The sequence below is a fragment of the Vigna unguiculata genome, chromosome 5 (genome assembly GCF_037176805.1).
Source record: "Vigna unguiculata cultivar grain cowpea cultivar isolate G323 ecotype 2 chromosome 5, ASM3717680v1, whole genome shotgun sequence".
Lineage (NCBI taxonomy): Eukaryota > Viridiplantae > Streptophyta > Magnoliopsida > Fabales > Fabaceae > Vigna > Vigna unguiculata.
In genome coordinates this window covers 53,655,108-53,678,121 of record NC_140796.1, presented here as the reverse complement: position 1 = coordinate 53,678,121, position 23,014 = coordinate 53,655,108, and the positions used below count along the sequence as shown (strand labels likewise).

At 33.3% G+C, this 23,014-nt stretch overlaps 4 protein-coding genes, 1 long non-coding RNA gene and 2 other non-coding genes across 10 annotated transcripts; 1 reads left to right on the top strand and 6 right to left on the bottom strand.

Moving 5' to 3' along the window:
• Positions 1 to 1,623: 1,623 nt before the first annotated feature.
• Positions 1,624 to 3,854, bottom strand: LOC114183856 (large ribosomal subunit protein eL28y-like). Its single transcript, XM_028071016.1, has 3 exons — positions 3,537 to 3,854; positions 3,212 to 3,375; positions 1,624 to 1,969 (listed from the first exon to the last, which is right to left on the bottom strand). The coding sequence occupies exons 1-3, from the start codon at positions 3,682 to 3,684 to the stop codon at positions 1,829 to 1,831; spliced, it is 453 nt and encodes a 150-aa protein (XP_027926817.1). The 5' UTR covers positions 3,685 to 3,854; the 3' UTR covers positions 1,624 to 1,828.
• LOC114186368 (small nucleolar RNA R24) lies at positions 2,101 to 2,191 on the bottom strand. The gene has a single exon (XR_003605028.1). It is a non-coding gene; the product is annotated as a small nucleolar RNA R24 (small nucleolar RNA).
• LOC114186367 (small nucleolar RNA R24) lies at positions 2,519 to 2,609 on the bottom strand. Its single transcript, XR_003605027.1, has one exon. It is a non-coding gene; the product is annotated as a small nucleolar RNA R24 (small nucleolar RNA).
• A 1,314-nt stretch (positions 3,855 to 5,168) lies between the features above and the next one.
• LOC114183855 (uncharacterized) lies at positions 5,169 to 6,753 on the bottom strand. 2 transcript variants are annotated; one of them, XM_028071015.2, is made up of 2 exons: positions 6,729 to 6,753; positions 5,169 to 6,230 (listed from the first exon to the last, which is right to left on the bottom strand). In XM_028071015.2, exon 2 carries the CDS (start codon positions 6,224 to 6,226, stop codon positions 5,606 to 5,608), a length of 621 nt encoding a protein of 206 aa, XP_027926816.1. In that variant the 5' UTR covers positions 6,227 to 6,230; positions 6,729 to 6,753; the 3' UTR covers positions 5,169 to 5,605. The 2 variants fall into 2 exon arrangements, with proteins under 2 accessions (XP_027926816.1, XP_085529706.1); XM_085673580.1 differs by lacking the exon at positions 6,729 to 6,753 and adding an exon at positions 6,383 to 6,722.
• A 4,725-nt stretch (positions 6,754 to 11,478) lies between these two features.
• LOC114184976 (uncharacterized) lies at positions 11,479 to 13,237 on the bottom strand. Of its 2 annotated transcripts, none has more exons than XM_028072422.2 (3): positions 13,114 to 13,237; positions 12,377 to 12,565; positions 11,479 to 11,962 (listed from the first exon to the last, which is right to left on the bottom strand). In XM_028072422.2, exons 2-3 carry the CDS (start codon positions 12,556 to 12,558, stop codon positions 11,776 to 11,778), a joined length of 369 nt encoding a protein of 122 aa, XP_027928223.1. In that variant the 5' UTR covers positions 12,559 to 12,565; positions 13,114 to 13,237; the 3' UTR covers positions 11,479 to 11,775. The 2 variants fall into 2 exon arrangements, with proteins under 2 accessions (XP_027928223.1, XP_085529774.1); XM_085673648.1 differs by lacking the exon at positions 13,114 to 13,237 and adding an exon at positions 12,863 to 13,008.
• On the top strand, positions 11,837 to 12,566 carry LOC146886548 (uncharacterized). Its single transcript, XR_014995234.1, has 2 exons — positions 11,837 to 12,048; positions 12,200 to 12,566. It is a non-coding gene; the product is annotated as an uncharacterized LOC146886548 (long non-coding RNA).
• Positions 13,238 to 14,214: 977 nt separating the features above from the next.
• On the bottom strand, positions 14,215 to 22,494 carry LOC114184975 (serine/threonine protein phosphatase 2A 55 kDa regulatory subunit B beta isoform-like). Of its 2 annotated transcripts, none has more exons than XM_028072421.2 (14): positions 22,138 to 22,494; positions 21,291 to 21,394; positions 21,054 to 21,152; positions 20,846 to 20,965; positions 18,915 to 19,121; positions 17,943 to 18,034; positions 17,533 to 17,651; positions 16,747 to 16,870; positions 16,392 to 16,515; positions 15,558 to 15,626; positions 15,362 to 15,453; positions 15,199 to 15,276; positions 15,052 to 15,122; positions 14,215 to 14,929 (listed from the first exon to the last, which is right to left on the bottom strand). In XM_028072421.2, exons 1-14 carry the CDS (start codon positions 22,247 to 22,249, stop codon positions 14,793 to 14,795), a joined length of 1,548 nt encoding a protein of 515 aa, XP_027928222.1. In that variant the 5' UTR covers positions 22,250 to 22,494; the 3' UTR covers positions 14,215 to 14,792. The 2 variants fall into 2 exon arrangements, with proteins under 2 accessions (XP_027928222.1, XP_027928221.1); XM_028072420.2 differs by having other exon boundaries at positions 18,912 to 19,121; positions 22,138 to 22,493.
• Positions 22,495 to 23,014: the final 520 nt, after the last annotated feature.

The window sequence follows — 23,014 nt, the reverse complement described above, 5'->3', positions numbered from 1 at the left end:
TTTACAAATATGATAGTGCAACTGAAAATTTGCCGATTTTAAATAATAAATAATGAAAATAAATTTCAACTTAATTAAACAAATAAACTTGACCAAATTTTTAAGTTGAAATAAATAAAGTTACTGACAACGTGATTGATATGGACAAAATAGCAGAAAAAGAAACACATGATTAGAAAAATATGAAAAAATGTGAATTTGGCCTATTTGGCTTAAGAATGGCAACGGATCGGGTGAGACACGGATAGTGCCTACCTGTAATCTGACTCGTCAAAGAAAAATCTGTTCGTTACCAGTCCATTTACTTACTAGGTATCCGTTCAAAAATATTCGTGATTATCTTTAAAATCCGCGGGTACTTGTGGATACCTGATACCCACAAATATTTAAAAAAAAACATTTTATAAATTGTTTAATATAGAATTACAAAAATAAAATATTAAATTAAATTAAATTTGACTTAATAAAATATACTACTCATTTTAATTTTAATTAAATTTAACTTAATAAAATGTAAATTAAATTTTATTTTTATTTTTTTTGCAGGTAACGGATACCTGCGAGTACGGATAGTATGATATTCGTACTTGACCCGTTTATAAGCGGGTATTAAAATACCCGCTACTCGGTACCCGCGAATAATAAATACCTACAGAGAAAATTCTAAAATAATAAACTTTGAACAATAATAAATGTTTGAGGTAAAATGAATAATCCATCATCTATAGTACTATATTTTAATTTCCTGACAAAATACTTGATAAATTAATTTAGTATGTTCATTCATGAAACTAGCATACACATTTATTAAATACGCGTGATATTATATATGTATTTTTAAATACGCATGATATTATATATGTAGGTGATGATAATATAATATTTTTTAATTAATATATAAAAATAAATTACATTTATTAAAAATAAGATGAAATATATCAAAAAAAATGAGAAAATAATACCGATAAATACAAAGAAAAAAGAGAAGAAATAGACAATTTTTTTAAAAAAACTTACAAAAGTAACAATTAGTTTTAAAAATTTTATAAATAATTATATTTTAAAAGATCAAATTAGTATTTTAAAATGTGGATAAAGAAAAAAAATTTATATTTTAAATATCAAATTTGTATATTTTTTTTTTGTTATAGATAAAACAATACATTTTAAAATATTTTTTTTCCTATTTTCAAGCTTACTAGTTATGTTGAAACATAATATTTTTTTAACAATAACATTAACATTTATAGTTATTAATCACACAATTATTATTCTGGAATCATAGGAAGTAATTGATGAACAGTTGCCATAATCAATTGCCTCCCACCTCAATGTTGTCACGAACGACCATATAATTAAACATTATATAGATAATAGCTACTTAAAAAATATTATAAATACCTTTCATTTAATTGTTTTCTAACTTCATCCTTTTATACGTACTCGTTATTCAGCTGTTCTTGGACAACTATGGAAGAAATGGCTTGTTTGACCAGTTCTCTATGTTCATCATTGTTCAATATTTAAAAGTGTCGCAACCCGATATCTAGTTGACAGTTTTATGTTTAAAGAACAATGTCTTCTTGCAGTTATACATAGTTCCGCTTTCCTGTACAAATGATATAACATGAACATCAATCCTTCAAAATTAAATTTCAACAAAATTTCAACCCATGTAGAAAAGCTATAGCATAGAATTTCCGGATGTATGTTGAAAAACACAATAACGGGCTCTCCAGACAAAACACAAAAATCTAGAACTGAGTTCTAAAACACAAACTACAAAAGGATGGTAGAAATGTAAAATGTAAATTTAACACTTCGAAATTCACTTCCTGCCAACGACCCTCACAGCCTGTCGGTTTCTCTTCTTCACTCCAGACTTTGCAACTTTCAGGCTCCTATTGACAGCGCTCAACCTTGCCAAAGCTGCCTTTTTCAGATCAGGTCTGTAGTAATTATCCCCTACCTACAACGCAAACCATAGAGTAGATAAAATTAGCTGAGTTGTTCCAATGAAATAACGAGAAATGATTCCAAAAGAAAGACTCTATTATCAATGGCATTACTTTTTCCATGAAATAACTTCTAAATGATAATAAAGCTCAGAAGCCAAGCGTAACAAGTAAATTTCATTGAAGGAACCCAACTACGGATTACTTCTTACATGTTAGAGGCTCATCACCGCTGCGTAAAAATCACTCATGGCAGATATTTAAAAGATGTCCATTATAAAACTTGACGCACCAAAAACATTTTTTCAACAGACATATTTCTCAAACCAACGCAGTAATTTCATATAAGGATAAAGGAGGACATATTTCAAACAAACAGACATATTATGTCACACAAATTCAACTTGTGTTACATTGAAATGCCTTAAAAATGTAATGTTAGTACCACAGACAGCCCCTAAACATGATAGAAAAGCTGCCTTTAACAACTGACAAAAGACCAAACATCAATACAACTATTGGTGAATCAAACAATTAAAGTGTCTAAGAACACCTGAACGATAAAAGCTCAGAAGCCAAGCGTAACAAGTAAATTTCATTGAAGAACCACAAATAGGGATTTCTTCTTATATGTTAAAGGCTCATCACTGCTGCCAAAAAAAACTAGTTTACGTTTGCCGTTCAAATGGCTTACACTTAAAACTTGATGAACAAAACAACATTGCATTCAGTTGTGTTTCTAATCGAATAATTTCATTCAATACACAAATGTGAGAAAAATGTACAAAAATCCCATTTACGTGTGTCAACATGCCTTTTAAGTCTAACAAGCAATCAACAACAACCATTAATAATCATGGTAAACAATATATATTTCACTAACATTAAATCAAACATGGTAATGTCCGATACACTAAACTATTTTGCAATTCAACTGAAGCAAAGTAATTACTTTAACATAAAGACAATCCAATCACAATGCCCACCTGGTGGCGAGTCATACATAGGTAAGAAAAAAAAACAGCTAAACAAGTACACAACGTTGTCATATGTAGAGAAAGGCAATAAAAAATATCAACATTTTCTCTCCATCGATATCAAATATAAATGCAGCTACCACATAAAACAAAAATTTTCAAATAGGAATGATATCTCCTGTCTAGAACTATACACCATTTACACCATGCCATCGAAAAGAAATAGGGAAAACACCCCAAAAAACACAGATGGACAGATTTAGTTCGCTCCCATATTACCTGATTTTGCACTGCCTTCGCCATTCTTCGGAACTCCTTTTTCATGACGGACTTGTGAAGCAAAGAAGCAGGCTTATTTTGTTTCTTTGTTTTAGTTGTGGCCAGTAGCACAGATTGGTCTTTACCAGCAGGCTGAATAGTGACAGTTTTCTTGTTCGCCAAACCTAAGATAAATTCACAAACAAAAATTGATTACCCACATTCATCTGGCCTCCAAAAAAAACGTGTAAGAACGTAATCAAAGCTTAAAAACTCGACAACAACTAAAACCTATAAATCAACAACACATTTTAAATAAAATTCACTTCACTAACAGGATGATTACCAGAGTATTTGAAAGTGTTAAGGTTGTAGAGATTGTTGGGCTCTCTGCTGAACTGCAAGCTCTGAGTGCCCCTTCCGAACTCTTTCACCAAGAAAGAGTTGTTCTTCTTCACGATCTCCCAAATCAATTGTCCTGGAACTGTCGTCATTTTTCTTGTTCTACTCCTACTTTCTCACCTGATACGCACCACACAAGATCGAAATTCAAATCACGAGAACCTTCGCTCGTGGTGCAGGAGAACTGAAGAAGAAAAGAAATGTTTTCTTAGTTTCGCAATTTATAGCGAGTAAAATAGAAAACCCTAATTCAACGCCTTCGAATGGACCCAATCTGATTGCTTATTGTTAATGGGCTTCAACCCAAATGTATAGACACCCACCTATAAAAGCCCAAATGTATAGACAAACAAATCGGCCAAAGCCCAAATTTATAGACACCCACCCGCAAAAGATTCCATCGCTGAGAATAAAAAACACACGCATTTTTAAGGGGAAATTAATTGAATTAATTAACAAATCTGATGAAAATAAATAACGTATATTATTTTAGTACTTCTATATTTTGAGTTAAAGTCTACTTAGGCATGAATTAATTTGAAAAAAGGTGATTCAGGATACTTAAAACTAAAGTTTTATTTTATATACAAGTTAATATTAGTTTTATAAAAGAATTATTTATTTTTTTCTTAAGAAGAAATTATGCACATGATTTAGAAAATTCTTTAATTTATATTTCAATAAAACTATATCGTAACTAAAACACATCTTCTCTTCTTCGATCCTAGAAACTTGAGAATTGTGCATGTTTCAAAAAACATAAGACACTAATCCAACCCTACAAACTATTAACAACTAGCATGAATTATTATGATAATTCTCCAAATTTTCTACCAGTACGCAACCTTTAACCTAAAAATTGAGACCAAAAACCAACGCTAGAAAGAGGTAAATATATATCCACAGGAACAAGTACACATCTCACTCACAATCAACAAAAAAAAAAAATAGCCATATCTTAAATACTTTTTGTCTAAGTCGCTTTCCGCAAAAAATCTCATTTCAAGTTTAACATGGGAGAGATGAGCATAAAAATATATAAAATCTATACGCAGTTTTGTAAGTACTTTCAATAATATTCTCTTACTAGAATTGGGATTTCAGTTACATTAAAGTCAGCTTAAAACACAAATCTACTTTAAAATAAAAGATCAACACTGATAACACTCTACGAGTTTCACTGCATCCATGTTTGGACTTGGTCAAACTGAACAAGAGTGGGTCCACAATAGTTCCCTTTGAAGTCAATTTAAGACGACCACACAACAATTAGAAGCTACACTGTGATGCTTTCTTTCATGCCACAATACATATCTAGAACCAACACTAACATATCTAACATTTTTGTGGTAGAGATCCATTTTCAGAAGCTAAATTTGCAAGAATGTGGATGCAAAGTGGAAACCCAATGGCCAAGTTGAAAACTCAAATAAATAAAAAAATGTGCATTAATGGTTTTTTCCTTTCAGCCTCGTCAACCCTCCATTGAAAAGTTATATAATTATATATTATTGTGCAGTTCTGGGTCTTCAACCAGATTCAACGAAATCAACCTCCATTACCAAACAGCCATAGGTTTTCCAAGAAGCTATTATTAAAAACAGCATACAATAAATTGCGCATGTAAAATACACAGATACAGTAAATAAATTAGAATCTCCAAGCCATGGCATTGGCAACACTTCTACGTGATGAGACTAAAAACAATCTCACTACAACAACATTCATATCTCCCTCCATGCTCAGCCCTAAGAAAATACCTGTTTTCTTTCTCTCTTCCATCATTGGTAAAAGTGAAGAACACCACCATCCACAAACATAAAAATCCAACACAAAAGAAACTAAAAAAGCGATCCTGTTGCAGTGGCTTACTCGTTTGTGATCCTCCATTGCACGATATATATATGATATACCAACATCCTAAAGGCTTAAACTTAAGCTACTGATATATATAAATCTTTTCACAACATGTCTGAATATACACATACATATATATATCATATATCAGAATATTCATAAATTTTCATAGGTAGACCCAGGAGTGAAAATTGCGAGATTAGACCACCCATTAGGACCATTCCAACAGCTTGAATCACCATTTTGCATACTCAGAAAACTTGCTGCATTCCCATTCCTTTCAATCTGCAGCACAGGGTTCCGACCAGAACCCGGATCCGCAAGGTGACCCGAACTAACATTCTCCCCAAATTCTTCCATTTGCACAGCTTTTAGATTCGCCCCACTTGATTTCAGACCCTCCAAGAGATTCCCCAGATGAGCACCTGATGCCAAAAACGAACCGAAATTCCCACCACCACCACCAACAACCGGGTTAGGGCAAACACGAGTCGGGTCGGGTTCTGGAGCAGGTGACGGGGAAGCGCGTTTGGTGTTGGTGGATGAGGATGATCGTTTAGCGTTCTTTCTGCTTCCACCCCCGACGGGGATGTTTCTCAAAGCACCTCCTTTGGTCCAATACCTTCTGCAATTCTTGCAAAAATGGCGAGGCTGCGAGAGGTTGTAGTTGTTGTAGTAACAAAACTTGGTGTTGACGGAATCACAACGCGGACACTTAAGCTGCTCTTGTTCGGGAAAGTGGGGTTTCAAGGGCTGGAACAACGCCGGATCCTGCATTCTCCTGTTCCAAAAAGGACTTCACTTTCGAAGAAGCACCTATTGTTTAAGATCGCAAAAGAAGTAGAAAGAAGACAAAAAGGTGGGATTTTTGGTTTCCGTGGAACAAGAGAACCGACCAAAATCCGAATAAATGAAGGTGAAGGAAGAAACAACCTTTTGTATGCAGAAGCGAACGAAATGAAATCCAGAAAAGTTGTTGTGTGTTTGAAGATAAAGAAAAGAAAAGAAAAGCTCAAAGGGACAGAAAGTTACAGGGGTGTGATGGATGAGTGGAAAAGGCAGAGAGATTGATTGGTGATTGAGCTTGGAAGTTGGCTTGTGGAGGGAGGAAAGTGGCTGAAAAAATAGCAGAAAGCTAACAAGATTCGAGAAATTAGGGAAAGTAAGGATATTTATTTTACTTCATTAAGTGGTGAGTTTTGAAATGGTTGATGAAGATGATATAAGTTATGAGATATGAGATGACCAAACGTGAATGTGACGCGTGAATGATAACTACCTCTCACTCCGCAGCCTTCAGATAGAAAGGGAAAGTGCATCGTCTCTTCTCTTCTGCACACTGCTCCAAAGATTGCCTTCAGCTTCTGATATATTCCCGAATCCACTTAACCAAACTTAACTAACAAGTTAAATAACAACTTTTTCTTTTTACACTCTCATGTTTTCTTCTTCTTTTTCACACAAGGGAAAAGAAAATCCTATCAGTAAAAACCGTGTGCTTTAGGTGTAAGATCCCTGTCATCAATGACAAATCATACTTAGAAAAATACACAAATGACTTATTGTGAATAACTACCCTTGTGTCGTTGGTCAATAAGTTCAAAACCAACGGACAACAAACAATAAATTTTAGTTGATTTGATTCAACATCTGGTACCAAAACTGTACATATAATCAAAAAAAAAGGTACAACGATGATGTAATAATAAAAAAAAAAAACTGGTAAAGAGACAAACAAGAATATTGAGAGAGGGAATTAACCGTAACAACATATATTCCCTGTGGTTATAAACTAATAAACATGTGACTATCGAATCAACACGGTCTTCTTTTTTCCTTCTGAATGTTTGCGATGTTGGAAACTCCTCTGTTAACTTAATTATCAGATTAATAGAATATCATACAAAATGACCTCATCACTGTTTTGTTTTACTTTGTTTTATTAGAAATAATAATAAAACATATATATATTTTAAGAAAGGGACACGACCGACATAGGTCGAAGCTTGATGAGTTGGGTTCGGTGAGCCAAGCCAGGCGAGTGGGTTAGAGCCGCCGGCAACTGTGGCCCAGTGAGTCCACGACAGGCTTGCGCGTGAACAAAGCAAGAGCCCACACATCATGATGTGGTTTTCATCAGCGGATCTGGACCGTTGGATCACACAGATGGGAGTGGGAACGGGTTTTTGCGTTGAGTTATCGGCACCCCAACATAGCCACGACCAATGTCACCCGCGACACGTGTAAGATCACCATAAGTGGCACACGCACTAGAGGTAAGTGGAGGTGCTGTAGTGGTAAGGATATAGTGGTAAATTTGGTGTTGGGAAATGCTAAAGTAACACGCGGGTGAGACGTGGAAGAAGGTGGGTCCCAGGGTTTTGTAGTCCCATTGGATGTTTTGACTGGGGTGGTGACTGTGACGTGGAGGGTGAGGCTAAGGAGGCATGTGGGTCCTACAGGTGTAACGAATTATTTGGACGGCCATGATTTGATATGGTTGATGGATTAGAATTGAAGAGAGGCACCGTCCTCGTGCGCACACCGCATAGTTGAATGATTAAGCGGGTCCCATTTACAACTAAATCGGTGAATGGATTTAAAACTTATTAGAAGACCTCATTTTACTTTGCCAAGTATTAGTTTAATGATTGCGAGAGTAAAGAAATTTTGGAAAATAAACCAAACTTAAAAGATTCTATTACTCTCTATAATACAAGTTAAGAGAGAAATCATGTTGTGGGTGTAAATTCACAAGTTTTCAACATCGTGATAGATAAACAATAGAAGCACACAGAGTCAAAATAATAGAAATAAAAAAAAATGTATTGTCTAGGTTGACCAAAGCTAAGAAAGAAATAATAATAATAATTAATATACTTTTGATTTCATAAAATAAATAGATTTTAAATTCAATTTCTTTTAAGATATTTTTGATCATTGAGTAATAAGTTGTCGTTAAATAGAAATTAACAAATTAAGTAATTTTAATAACACTTTTATAATGATTAAAATCTCTAGTGAATTCTTGAGAAAGTATAGTAATGTACAGTAATATATATAGGGTTAAGTATGTTTTTAGTCCTAAAACCTAAATTTAAATTTGGAATTCGTTCTTGTTCGAAACTTTAATATATTTTGGTTCCTAAACTTTAAAAATGAATGAATATAATCATTTTTACTCAATTACGTTAACTTTTTTTGAAGTGTCAAACATATTTCTCAGTAGATATTGAACCAAAAATGGGTCAAACAGTGTAAAAAACTCCAATATTAATATAAAAAGTGTTTGACACGTCAAAAAACAGTTAACATAATTGGGTTAAAAAGACTATATTCATTCATTTTTAAAGTTTAGGGACCAAAGTGTAACGAAGTTTCAGACAGAGACGAATTCCAATTTTAAGTCAAAGTTCAGAGACTTAAAACATACTTAACTCTCATATATATATATAAAACTTAATCTCTGAATTTTATATTATATTTCGGTGAAAATCTGTGTTAGATTTCTTAAATAAGAAAAATTACAATTATATAGTACTTTTTATTTAATATTTTAATATATTTGAGTATTTTAATTAAATGTTTATTAAAAGATTGTCTCTCATATATTTAAAAAAAAAAAAATCAATTAAACTTATTGGATTAATGAAAATAATATATCTTAAAAAATCTCATATCACTAAAATAAGTAAGTATTTATATATTGGACTTAAAGTTATTATGTTTATAGGCCTCATTCAAAAAACTTTAAATTTATATTTTTGTATACTAATACTTTTGTAGTAGAGTGTTGTAAGATTTTGTTTAAATTTTTATTTTGAAAAGTATGAATATAACTGGGATAAAATGACATGAAGAGTAATCTATGTGTTATAAAAATTTTCACATAAGTTATTTCATGGTTATAATGAGACGATGGTTATATATATTTTTTCTTTGATTTTGGAGTTTTAAGGATATATTTGTGCGTTAATTATTTTTATTTTATATTTTTTATGTTGATGAGTGAATTTTAAGTTTAATTCATCATCGCACAATCGATTTATAACACATCCCCTCACGTCTTGGTGTATACATATCAAATTTAGAATTAGACATTTATGAATGGTTCGATAATAACCCAATAGGGTGGAACAACATGTTTAACAAACTTTTTCACAAGAGATAATGCAATAGGCCGAACAAATATCAAATATGGTTAAGATATGCCCCTTTGATATCATGATAAAAAGTAAAATTCAAGTTTAACTCATCATCACAAAACCGATTTATAAAGAAATTCTCTTAATCAACACAACCGGTCGACGTCTAATGTGATTCGAGACATTTTTCAATTTTAACTAATTGACATCGATCTATTCTATACAAACTTCAAAACTCAATCATTGGCTAATAATTTATAATTTACATTTTTTTTATCATTTTATAACTTTATATACTAAATTTATGGATTACTATAATTTTTGTGAACTATGTTGGTTGTTGACTTTAGATATAACGTTATTATACTTGTTTTTAAATTTATTATATTATAAAATGATGTCAATTTTAAAAATAACATTTTAACAAAGATAGTAGGATACAACTTAGTAAGATCGAGTAATATCGGTTCCTTCAATTTTATCGTCAAATCTATCGTTTTCAATGTTTTTTCTGTACGAACAAAATCAATGATCAATATCTTTTTTTGTGAGTAAAAATATTTTGTTGTTTTAAATATTATTTGCTTACGTAAGAAACTCACGCAGGTTATATTATAATTTGTAAAAGATAGACTCTAATAATTTTGCATTAGAAATAAATATTAAAATCATGTTTAACTTGCATATTGTTTTAGTTTTTAAAATTATTAATCAATTTTAGTGTAACTTTTATAAAATAATTATATATATATATATATATATATATATATATATATATATATATATATATAAAGATAACGTTTTTACTATAATGTTAAAATTAGACAAATATTCTCTTCTCTCTAATATTTATCTAAAGTTTTTCTTACGAGTAAACTTAAATAATTTTAAAGATTTTAAATGAATTAACGTGTTTATAGATCATTATAAGATTGATTTAATAATAAGTTGAAAGGAGGGTAAAAGTGGTTATTAACACAACTTTTTTCATATATAGAAAATATAAAAATAATTTGATCAATTTAGATGAAAAGATAAAAAAATTGTGATAAACTTCTTTACTAACAAAATATTATATAAAAACAGTATTTATATAAATAAAATATTAAAATAATAGGAGGAATTAGTAAATATTTCATAATTTGAATTGGATTTTCAAAAATTGTCCTTGCACATACACATAGGATATGGTCAAGGAGAGTGGGTGCTAGTGTTGGAGTACCATGGTCCTGTCATGTCGGTGTCTCTTTCCCGTGCAACACGCCACCAAAACATCATCGTCCAAACCAAACCAAACACCCATTTTCCAGTCCTATTTACCTACACCTACACCTACACACTCATTTCCTATTCCAATTATAAAACTCTACCAATATCACAACCCCACTCACATTTTCATGTCATGAATGCATCCAAATAAATCACATCATCATGTATCAAGTCAACGCAAGTTGACTGGTCGCCATCTACTCCTGACTCCCATGACATTTCTTTCCATCATCTACACGTTTCTTCTTAGTAAAAATCTTCTTTTTTTCCACAGACAAGGAAGAAGAGATGATTGCAAAATTGAAAGTGATGTGATTCCGAAAAAATGAAAACAAGTTAGATATTTAAGTTAGAGAAAACTATGACTGCAAGTGAGTATACTATTAAGTACGATGAAGTTTTGTCTCAAATTGTTTCTTCCATTTGAAGTTACTACGTATAAAAGCACATCTACTCGGAAATAAAACCTATAAGAAATGAAAACACCACCTTCCATTCAAAATACATTACTGAGAGAATTATGAATATTGTTGTTCCTGAGATTCTCCGTTATATATTACAGCAAACACATTTCTTAATCCATTCAGCCAACACGCAACACCTCAGTATGCTCAATTCCAATTGAATTTTAAATGTGTATTTGCCTTGAAGCTTCTTCAAATATTGTGCACACACAAATAGCAACAAGTAAAAGAGAGTTGTTCATAATTTAAAATAAGCAACCTAAATCTCCACCACGGATTTCACAAATTATTATGCTTGCCATGTTGACATGACTTTGTTAATTTCATACATCAAATTATCAAGAATAAAAACATAACGTGTAAAACTGGATCGAAGCCTTATGCTATGCTGTTTTCAAGAATGAAGCTAATGGTTGTCTTGTATGGTACTCTAATAGTGCAGTTCTATTTAAACATGGTACCCGGTGAATGTAAATCCTCGGCCAACAATCTCACCTCCCCAAAACCATGCAAAACATTCTAGTCCAAACAAAGCAGCAAAACCAACACTCTCCCTGCTTAGGTCCTTCCAGTTCTTCACCGTGTTCTTTGCATGATCCAATTCCTTCCAGAATGAATTGTAACGAAGAGGAATGCTGCAGAAATAAGCAAAAAGTTCAATATCTGAAAGAACCAAAGTACATACCATCTGTGATCGTAGTTCAATCCAACATCCTGAAAGGTAGGTCCTGTTGTGTTGGCTTTACATTTTTGGAAAACTTCTGTTTTTCAAAATCACGCTGCTAATGGATTAACATGCTTAATATTAGTAAGGGAAATGAAATTGTGAAATAGAAGGTTATTATTTCCAACTTCTTATTTTATTTTGACAGTTTTGAAGATTGAGGACAGTTGAAATTAGAAGAAACATTTTAACAAAATGAGCAAACAGAACATAAAATTAGTTTATCACACAATGACAAAATTGCAACGTTCACAACAAAATGAAGCATAATTGTTGTGTGAGTACAGAGCAGTTAACAGGACCGAGAAAGTGAAAAAGCAAGAACCTGGCAAGGCGAGTATAAAACAACTGTTTCGCCAATGATTGGCATTTTTCAACGGTGGGTGGATCCTGGATGTAGTGTTTGTTCTGTTCCATCAATAACTTGTAGTAGGAAGCTCCATTTCTTGCCACTATTTGTGAGGCCTCGTTCACCTTTGATTGTAACTGAGGAATCTTTGATGCCATGGATTTCCTGTACAATGTATCAATATCAATGTTGTTGACAAAGGTGGAACATATATTGAAATCTCATAATTAGATTCTTCTAAAACATCCATTTATGAAGAACATAAAAGAAATTAATTTCAATACGTTCTTGAAGTGATTACAAGGATATTTGAAATTTTATCAAGATTTTAAATTAGATCTTGATAGTGAAGCGAACGATTTCTTGAGTTCTAAAAAGACAATATTAAACAAGAATGTCTACAGGTACATTATGCAAACACCTTTCAAACATCATAGGAAAAAGCAGCCATATTGCACCTACCTACGTTGTATGGTTAAAAGTGTAGATTTGTGTTAGAGAAGTTCTAGGTTGTGAAATTGGAAATCATGGAGGACTCATAATATCAGTGGTTAAAGACGGAATGACCTCTGTTTGGTGATAACGTAGAATTACGAAGACATATAGGGATCTTCATCAAAAGACAAAAGTAAAGAACTACGAATAAAAAATGCGATAGCAGAACATAAAGAGGAGAAGAACATTATCATTGGAACATTGGTTTTGGTTAGTACCAGAAAAGGGTAGTTTGTTGAGAATTGATACGAGGAAAATGGAGAATGCAGCCTCCACTCAGCGATTACCGTTTCCACCCACTATGTCGCCTTCTACTCCTCTGTACTTTAACTGCTCTCGCTCATTATATATTACAGTAAAAATACATCCCAAGCGTGAATTTACATTTTTATTATATATATATATATATATATATATATAATATTTCATAATTTTATTATATTTTAATAATTAATTAAAAAAAAGAAAAATAATACAACTTCATATATATGATGATTTTGTAAAAATAATATTATTTATTCAATCATTTATTTTATTATTGAAAATATAAATAAATTATTTTTTATCTATTAAAGATAATATTTTTTAATAAATTTTTTTTCTAATAAATAACAATACGCAGATACATAACTTAAAAAATAAACAATAAAGTAATATGTAGAGGGACATAAGATTGCACTAATCACTTAAGTATTGTATTAAAATTATTAAAAGAAAAAAATTATTTTAATATTTTTTTTAAAATGTGAACTTCTTCATCTTGTTCTTAAATTTTAACAGAACCGAAATTATCTTTAGTATTTATGTCAAAATGTTCCTTGAAAGAAATTGTCAGAAAAGGATTGGAACTGAAGCCATCATTAATTACATTTAGTCGCAGAAAAAGTATATTCAAGAGTGTTCAATTCAACAGGTTGAAGCTATGAAAATGTCGTTAAAACATGCACTCTCAGAATCACTTCCGCTTTCTATATCAATTACTCTGCAAAGTTAAGCTCATGATGTACTTTAGATCAACTTTAAAGTATATATGCTTTCACCTTTTTCATTTTTACGCCTCACATTTCTTGCATTCACGGAACTATATCCACCTTAGATACGCAGCATTTCTTATACGCTTGAGAAAAAACAATATTACATACTTGTAGTTGTAGATTCGATGCACGTGAACTTGAAGTTTTGAAAATGAAATTCATACAAAATTTGGGGCTTATCCTACATTGCAGCCTAAAGTTATTATTACCTCTCAACAGAAGAAAAAGGGATTAACAGATACTGCTACTACTACTGCTACTACAGAAAAATTAGACTTTGAAGCATGTCAAATGAAATTCCAACACAATTAATCAATAAAAAAATGATGCACTGCAGGTTTCAACTGCTCCATCCCAGAGATATATATCTGGGCAAAAAGGAAAAGAAAAACTACATTTTTAATCTGAATCCTAGTGGCAGATATTGAACATCCTTTAGTATCTGTTGTAGGAGAGCTACAATCACATTTTCTTCTTCACTTGCAAGCCAAACACAATTTGAAACATTGGTTGCACCTTCTCTTTCAGAAGAAGATACAGAAATAGAGGGAAAGAATAGTAGGGTTGTTGAAAGGAGGAAGAGAGAAGAGGAAAAAAAAAAAGAAGAGAAAGAGAGAGAGAGAGATAGATGCTGGCCATCCATTAACAAAATAAGGTCTCCTGCATGACGAGGAATTTGGAAACAGCCACTTCTGGATCTTTTTCTGAAAGCTCTCTGAAGGGCACTTGTAGTGTGAGTTAATAATGTATATGTAGCCTCCAAACCAGTGTGGTTGGTTGGTTGGTAAGATGGGAAAAGAAGCAGCCTTCTCCACAGCAATGTGACCATGCAGATACATGTTCTTGTCTTCAATCATCTCTCTTTACGCATAGTACATGTACAAGCTATTTGCAGCAGCACAAGCAATTGAATTCTCAGTGGGATGCCATGCTAAGTGCAGCAACTTTGTTGTGAAGTCAAAAGAACTCCCATTAGCATCCACACCAGGAGCTTCTGCACCTGTTCAACAGTATCAGATGTTGGAACTTGTGATGTGCTATGTTTATTTAGTATAAACCAACCAATACTTATGGAATCTTTGCTCAAGAATCTGTGTAGGGCAAATGACATAGAAAACTGACCTCGCCTTACAACACGTGTTAAACTATTTCCCAGTGATCTAGAAGGCCTTGAAGGGGTTGGAACTTGTCGTCTGAAGGAACGTGAAAGTTAATATAATGCTACAGCAATCCCTAACTAATATTATAGTTGATGTGTCATAAAATTACCTCATTGGGTTTTTACTGGCTTCTAGGGTTGTCGCCTCAGCACTTCCAGCGGCACAACCAAACACACGGAAGAGATTGCTGCCATCAAGTGAAAAAAATTGTAAGAAGCACGATAAACAATTCCAGTGGCGATTGAAGTATGGATTAGGTTTGTATAAGAGACCTGTAAGAACCAGTGGCTACACGCAATCCATCACCACTCAGACAACACTCGAACTTGTCAAAAATTGAATCATTTTCATATAAATCACAAAGCTGGCATGTTCACACAAAAGTATAGCTAGTTATAACTCAATAACGCAGCAGAATTGCAGAAAGAAATTCCGGGTTTATCATTACTCAAAACAGAGTAATCTAACCTTGGGTCTTAAATACTCGTGCACTTGGAAAGTTGCAACGGGCCCCGAATCCATATTAATGTCCCATAACTGACAAAACAACAAGCATAAATCCTCCATAGTAAGAAATGAAAATATTGGTCTCTTAATCTACACAATTGAATTCGAAAGGAACAGAGATCAAAATGAATAATCTATATTCTGCATTTACTAGAAGTGAAGGTTTATCTCCATCTCAATTTCCCATCCATTTGAATGAGCTTTTTCTGCCCTTTACATGGATACTTCTGTCCGTTTTATGCTTTTTTGTGCTTCCATTTGGTCAAATTTCCGTTTTGGTGATGATTATGTATGCATATGCGTAGATAGTTGAATTCGGATTGCATGCGGTATAAGTAAAAAGGTTATTTATGAAGAATTTGTGTGAATATGTTTATTTATTTTTCTTTAGTTTATTTTATTTGTATGATTTAATAACTTTTGTACATGGATTTGGTGTATATTTAACATAAATATGAGGTCAAACTCCAGTCAAAATCGTTTAAATAAAAGATGCTAGCTTAACTCAAATAGATGTTGAATCTTTGGCAAATAAGTTCATCAATTATCAATTTGGCAATTTTCGCCTTCAGATTTTGAAAAGCATTTCAACAGCAATATATTTTTTATATTTGTCTCCACTTATCATTAGCTAGAAATTAAGTTTCCAAAATATTCATATTTTTTAGCATAAATTAGATATTGACATGTTTTAAAGTTAAAGGAGTTTGACTACCAAAATTAAAGTCAAAAGGTATAGTTCCAAGAGTTTACGAAAGGTTTAACAGAATATTTTGAAACTAGAAAGTTTCAAACCTTTAAAGTCATGTAATCACGACTAAGTATGTATCTTCCATCCTTCCCAAATTTTATGTCTGATATAGAAGCAATAATCTCTGTGAAAAATGATCTTGACCCAGGGGCTTCCTGTTCCTCAAATCTGCACCGAATGGCCAAGGGTATTGGTATTGTTTATTAGAGAATTTACCAGGTAAAAATACATAAATTCATGCATATAGCTTCAGAAATATCCTGGATCAATGTCCAGATCAAGAAGGAGAAATAGATGACATTGCCAGAAATTTTACCTATTGTATTGATATTTGTTAAAAACTGAGCCTAATATTGTCGGCAACCAGCAACAAAAAGAATTTAAACAAGATGTACTTACAGTTTGGAATGAGAATCACATAATGCTGATTGTCTCAAGTCAACAAGTCGGATTGAACCCTTTGAACTGCTATATGCCAACATATTACAATGTGTAGGGTGAAATTCTGCTGATGTTATAACCTCTGCAATATTAACATCTAGGGTCAAGGCTCCACCAAACCAATACTTGAGTCGGATAAAAAATAGAAGCATGCTATACTTCTTTCATGTTTGCCCTAAAACCCATGAATGACCAATCACTACTTTCACAGAATTCAAACAGACACCAAAAAAACCTTAAAACCTCATCAATCACTTGCGAATCTCCTCTCACTATGAAGCACCCAGCCAACCTTCAACAACTTCCTTTTACACTTGACTCACTACAGAACCAGGATTCTGATATGTTAAATTCTAATCCTTGCCGTGCACTACATCAAACAAAGTGAGACTAGAAAGATTTACACAAGCAAAAGGTTCTCAAGGGATGTATAATTTTGAGTTTGACCTGGCAATTTTTGACTATTTTTCCCAACTTTAGATTGAGTCTAGATGGGGATGTGCAAGCCACACCAGCCCTAAGTTTAGACAATACCTAATCCGAACTGCAAATTTTTAAGAATAAGTCATCAGACTAGATTGGATTAATATACAGGGTAGGCCATGACCCATGAACACCTACCATCAGTCAACTACAACTTATACATTGTAGTTATTTCTTTAAGTATATAAATTGATTAATTTTAATGTATTACCAAGTTAAAATAATGTTTACACTAAAGGATAATTTTTTTGTCAATCTTACCTGTCAGATCTTCCATATTTGCAGGCTTTACATCAACAATATTAAAACTTTGAGAGCTAATTTCCAGGTTCCAAAGGTTTATTCGCAAATCATCAGCAGATATGAAAGTTTCGCCATCACTAGAAGATATGAGCAACATAAGACCATCCAAATTTGATCAGTATCTAGAAAACTACATAAACTAAAAGTACAAAAGGAGCACAAAATCATGCACACATAAAGCAATATCCAGAAAGAATATGTGTGATCCTTTCTAGAAACATCGCAACAGTAATAGAAACAAAAACTAATGAAAGCATGATTGACACTGAATAGCTTCTAATTATAATTTGGATCCTGAGGTTTCAATTTCAACCAAAATTTGCTAGACCACAGCAAAAAACAGTACAAGTTAAGAAAACTAAAATTACCTGTTATTTGAAATAGAATTGATATGATAATCATGAGCATGTGCATACACTCTACGACATCGAGCAACTAGGCTGCTTTCATGGCTACTTACCTACATATTTTACAACACGAGTTAGTACTACAAATTATCATATGAGCAACTGTCGAAGTTTGAAAAAGAATGAAATTGAATCACTTCCAAATTTTTCTTCTCTTTCAAAGTATCAAGGTCACTGTACATAATAAAAAAATGAAACAAAATGGGAAATAATAAAAAAAAAATCTCTCTATTTCTCTTTTCACTTCTTCCACTGCTTTCTTTTCTTTGTGAAGGGTACTGTGCAGGACAGCTAAAACTTCCTAAAGCAGTCGGAGTCAATATGCTATAAGTAGCTTTCTAAAAAGAGTTAGGTGAAGGAGCTTTTAGAGAAAAAAAGAAAGAAAGAAAACTAGCTTCTCATCTCATTCTCCCTGTCCCTGCTCTTCCTCTCACTACCGACTCTCTTATTTCTCTCACAGGCTGCCTCCTTTAAGCGAAAAAAGGAGAAAACAACCCAAAATGCTTCTACTTTACTTCATAGCTCTAATTTCGAGTTTAACTTTGAAGTATTTTTAAGCAATAAAAAGAAAGAAACAAATTTGAATCAAATATATGCACCAATATGGTTTCAATTATTTAAATAGAAATTTTTCAATGTTATATTATATCCTAAAATGGGTTAAGCAAACCTTAATCCGCGTCATGATTAATATATGTTTCAAGTACCAAGTCTTGCATGTTCAACCTATTTTTTCTAGGCTGTTTTAACTTCAAAACAATAATGGCATTCATATTTGAAGAAGGAAAAGCAAGAAACGCAGAGTTTTGACCCTTTCATGTTTATCTAATAATCTTTTTGGTTGTTTATAGTAAAAGTCATATCATAGAAAACTTTACCCTGACGAACAAAAACAGAAAAAGAATTGCAAGTGAAAGGGTTGGATACAACTACCATGGGTAATCTCAGTGAAGGTATGCCTCCTGGTGGAAATGAAAAGTCATTGCTTATATAATTGTAAGATCTATCCGGAGATCCTCCATTTGCAAGATATGGCCTAGAGCTACTTGAATTGCTTGAACTAGCAATACATCCATTCCCCATTGATTTTGAAAGGTCAATATTCATCTCAGAAATTTTTTTGACCTTCTTTTCTTGAACCTGTTTGACTCTCAGATGAGGAAAAGTACAAATGAGTGAGTACAGGATGATGGATAGATCAAAATATTTATAGGAAAAATGTGCAAATATGAATGCAACAACATTCATTTTGTATACATGCATGCTCCCTTGAAAGTCATTCCTCTACATGCAAAGTTATAATGTTAATTTAATCAAATACAAAAAGTTATTGGTCTCATAGAAATACTGTTCAGCCCTAAAACCACGATAGTAGGGTTATGTTAGGCCTCTTATAAGTAAATATTATAAGACGAGTCAGGATTTAGGCTTTTCAGTAGGACTGAATGTTTCTATACTAAAGAAGGCGCTCTCCAACAAATCCTCAACTCTACCACCTATGTTATCAGAAGAGATGGAATTGAAGGTAACACCAGCTGCTGTGAAAGCAGTGCATAACATTGCTCACGATACTGCTGAAGTGCTTCTTCAGTGGCTGACCTGCCAGAATTCAAAGCCACTTGGTAACCAGTGAAAGCCATCATGAAGCAATTTCCTTCTTTTCACCTTGAGGACAAGGTGACTCTTTTGGGTAGGAGTATTGTAAGGCCCCTTATAAGTAAATATTATACAAGAGACAGGATTTAAGCTTTTTAGTAGGACTGAATTTTTTTAGCAGTTATTAATAAGCTTAAATGCCTCTAAGCATTTATTGGCAGAATAAAAAATAGGAGAGAAGAGGAGGACGAGGGACATTTTTTTCTTCGGAAGGAAACCTCTGTACTCAAACAATATCACTCAGTTCCAGTGTAATTTGTAATTCCATATCCGTACAATTGAATAAAATTCAGTCCTTATTCTCATACTAGTTAGTGTCTATAAGGTTACCACCATACTGAAGATTGTTTGCATATAAGTCATATAATTCATAATACACATTAGCAAAGGTTAGAAATTTCAGGGAAAAATTGAAGACATATTCCAATTTCAAAGTTCTTAATTAATTTTCATGACTCATCATAGTAACAAGCTAAACGCACAAGGCAATAACAATATAACTCAAGAAATCATATAAGTTGAAGCATAAGGCTTAAAGTCAACTCAATACAAAAAAAAGGTGAACAACACTGACACAGGACAGAGGCATACCAAAGCCAAGACCTGTGAGAGATGAAAGGACTTGTGTGACAACAGAGTTGAGCCATAGATCACATACAGGAAAGAACAACGAGACAAGACAAGGCTAGGCTGGAATTATGCGGTATGCAGTAGGGCGAAGGGATGTGACAAAACAGAGAAATCTAGAGGGTATTTGCACGAAATAGCAAAGGATTTTCAAACCCTCTGCTCCTATAACAAGGAGAGAGAAATCATGAAATAACCCTTGAAACAAGGTTAATGGAAGGTTTTAAGCCCTTATTCACAGCTGCAGCCATAAATCACCAAGATTTCTGTTACATTAGTGGGTGAGAGAGCTGCAGAGAAAAATACAACACAACAAATTTGTGCACTGACCATGACAGACTGATTGTGATACTACAGCATGCTATTAATAAGTACACCTTAAAATGTAATTGGTAACTTCAGAAGGCTAAGCCTTGCCAATTGAATCCAATTAGAAAGATACATGAGCTCAAGCATTAATATATCTCCGGAAACAAAGAAACGGTCAACATTTGAAGCAAGTGACCAAAAGTTAGTACCTCCAACATAAAACCTTGTGCACATTTTGTCAATGAATTGATAAATGACAGCACTAAGCATACCTTCCAAAATTTGATCGTTTTATCATTTGTAGAGAGAAGGAAGAGGGCCCCATTAGCTGTTAGGCACCATCTGATTTTGTTGATCTTTTCTTCAATTTCCAAACTCTTAAGATAGTCAAACTGCAACGAACATCATACAAAATAATAATTATTGACACTTCTAAGCCATAGAATGTTAGAGCAACATTAGCAGGATAATGATGATTACCTCAGGTTCGTGGCTCTGAAACTCTGTTTTGTAACGGAACTCAGGATGCCTACCAATAGAATAGTCCATCCTCTCCAAATCCCTTCTTGATGCACCATGCTGCATGTTTCAGCATGCATACATATTACAAATTACAAATACTAAATGCGTAACATGGAATCTGTCAAAACAAAGTTTAGCTTTTTTTCTCCTTAAGTAAAAGGGAAAAACACTTGCAGAAGATAAAGTCAGTCTTACATCTTTTGTATCTGTTCTCTCAAAGAGAACCACCCGACCACCCCGATCACCAGTAGCAAGGTGATCACCAGACTTGTCAAATTCAATAGCAGAAATTATGTCCACTGTAGAAAGAAAAAAAGGCCAATAGTCATGAAACCTTCACATTACCCTGCAACAGAAGTTAATTCCTATACAAAAACATCAACCAAATTCCTCTTTTGCAACCATTAGGACACACAGTCAATCCCACTCTCTCCTCCCCTTGAAAGCACCAAATTCCTTATCCAAAATAATTCCTTCATATAACACTACATATCTGACTAACACCTCGCCAATATCTTCATTTACTTATCACTTTTTGTTTGAATAGAAAATAAGGTTTCCTCATATTGCCACAAACACATAATTTTGTACTGTGAGCTAAGCATTCAACTCAAGAGACCCGAACTCAGCAAACCCAGCCAAAACAAAATTTTCTTTAACATTGTCAAAGGCCGGTATTAAGACCAGCCCAGCAGTCAATCTTCAACACCACTAGCCAAACTACGCAACACCAAGATCTAACCCATCATACTTGAACAGACTCACACATTGATTGATAAACTGAAGCAACCAATCCTCCACAACAGAAGTGGCTACAGCACATACAACACCCAAACCAAACAAAACCCACAATCAGACCAAGATTAAAACACTGTCCCAAAAGCTAAAACAAGCATTACTCGACAAAACAAACAAAGGAGTAATGAACCACGATCCGAAACGGATCGAATCAAACCCTAATCCCAAACCAAGAATTGGATCCGACAGAGAGACAAAAAGCATGGCCTTCTTTTCATGCAGAAATAGGAGGTACGACAATTACCTTCCTGAACCTCTTCCCCTGCCGTGCGTTCGCCGAAGACCTGCGAGAATTTCCAGTCCAGAGGATGCGGTGGACCCGCCGGAGCTGGCACGACCTCATCGCCTCCGTTCATTTGTCCCGAAATCAACGGTCACCGAACACGCGACTGAATCGGCCAATCCTATGAGTGCATCAAAGATCGCTTCCTGGGTTTTCACAAGATCATATGTTCACAAAGACCCGTCTAAAAAAGAAATAAAATTTCTTTTCTCTTCTCTTTGGGTTCCCAGTTGAACCATTGGAACACAAAAAAGACCAAAATTTTTCTCTCTCCTGCACCCCTTCTCTACCTAAGTTATTCTCTCTCTACAAGGACAAATTTGGAATTTTCTGTATTAAAATATTATTCAGCAAACTGTTCTTTGGCTTTGGAGATGAGAAAAAGAAAAACAAAACAACATAAACATAGTCACACGTACACACTAACTCACTTGTGTTTAGTTCTCTCTCGATGATAAGGTTGTGCTTGTTTTTTTACATACTGTTAAAAAAATATTTATCATATTAAATTTTCCCTTGTCTCACTGTGATATGATATCCTCATTTCTTGTGACACATCCCAAGTGGAAAACCTACTCCCATTGGACTGTGATAGTCGACGAGTGTACACATGTGTGGTCGGACTGTGTGGTACAGTCAGGTGAGATTAAGATTATTGTTTAAGATGATTCAATTCAACTTGGTTAATTAATTCAGGATTTGTTTGGGTTGTTGGATTAAACAAATGTCAATGACTTCAATGTCCTTGCATTTTTATTTCTTAATTGTTTTTATCACTAGAGCACTACCCTATTATAAAGGAACAAGAGTTTTGAAAAATATTTTAAATAGTACAAAA

Coding starts and splice junctions, on each gene's coding strand:
- LOC114183855 (XM_028071015.2), bottom strand. CDS start 6,226: ATGCAGGATCCGGCGTTGTTCCAGCCCTTGAAACCCCACTTTCCCGAA.
- LOC114184976 (XM_028072422.2), bottom strand. CDS start 12,558: ATGGCATCAAAGATTCCTCAGTTACAATCAAAGGTGAACGAGGCCTCA. Junction 11,963..12,376: donor TTTTATACTCGCCTTGCCAG/GTTCTTGCTTTT, acceptor TTATTTCTGCAG/CATTCCTCTTCGTTACAATT.
- LOC114184975 (XM_028072420.2), bottom strand. CDS start 22,249: ATGAACGGAGGCGATGAGGTCGTGCCAGCTCCGGCGGGTCCACCGCAT. Junction 21,153..21,290: donor AGAGAACAGATACAAAAGAT/GTAAGACTGACT, acceptor TGAAACATGCAG/CATGGTGCATCAAGAAGGGA. Junction 19,122..20,845: donor AAACGATCAAATTTTGGAAG/GTATGCTTAGTG, acceptor AGAGTCAAACAG/GTTCAAGAAAAGAAGGTCAA.
- LOC114183856 (XM_028071016.1), bottom strand. CDS start 3,684: ATGACGACAGTTCCAGGACAATTGATTTGGGAGATCGTGAAGAAGAAC. Junction 3,376..3,536: donor TAACACTTTCAAATACTCTG/GTAATCATCCTG, acceptor AATTTATCTTAG/GTTTGGCGAACAAGAAAACT. Junction 1,970..3,211: donor CGAAGGCAGTGCAAAATCAG/GTAATATGGGAG, acceptor TTTGCGTTGTAG/GTAGGGGATAATTACTACAG.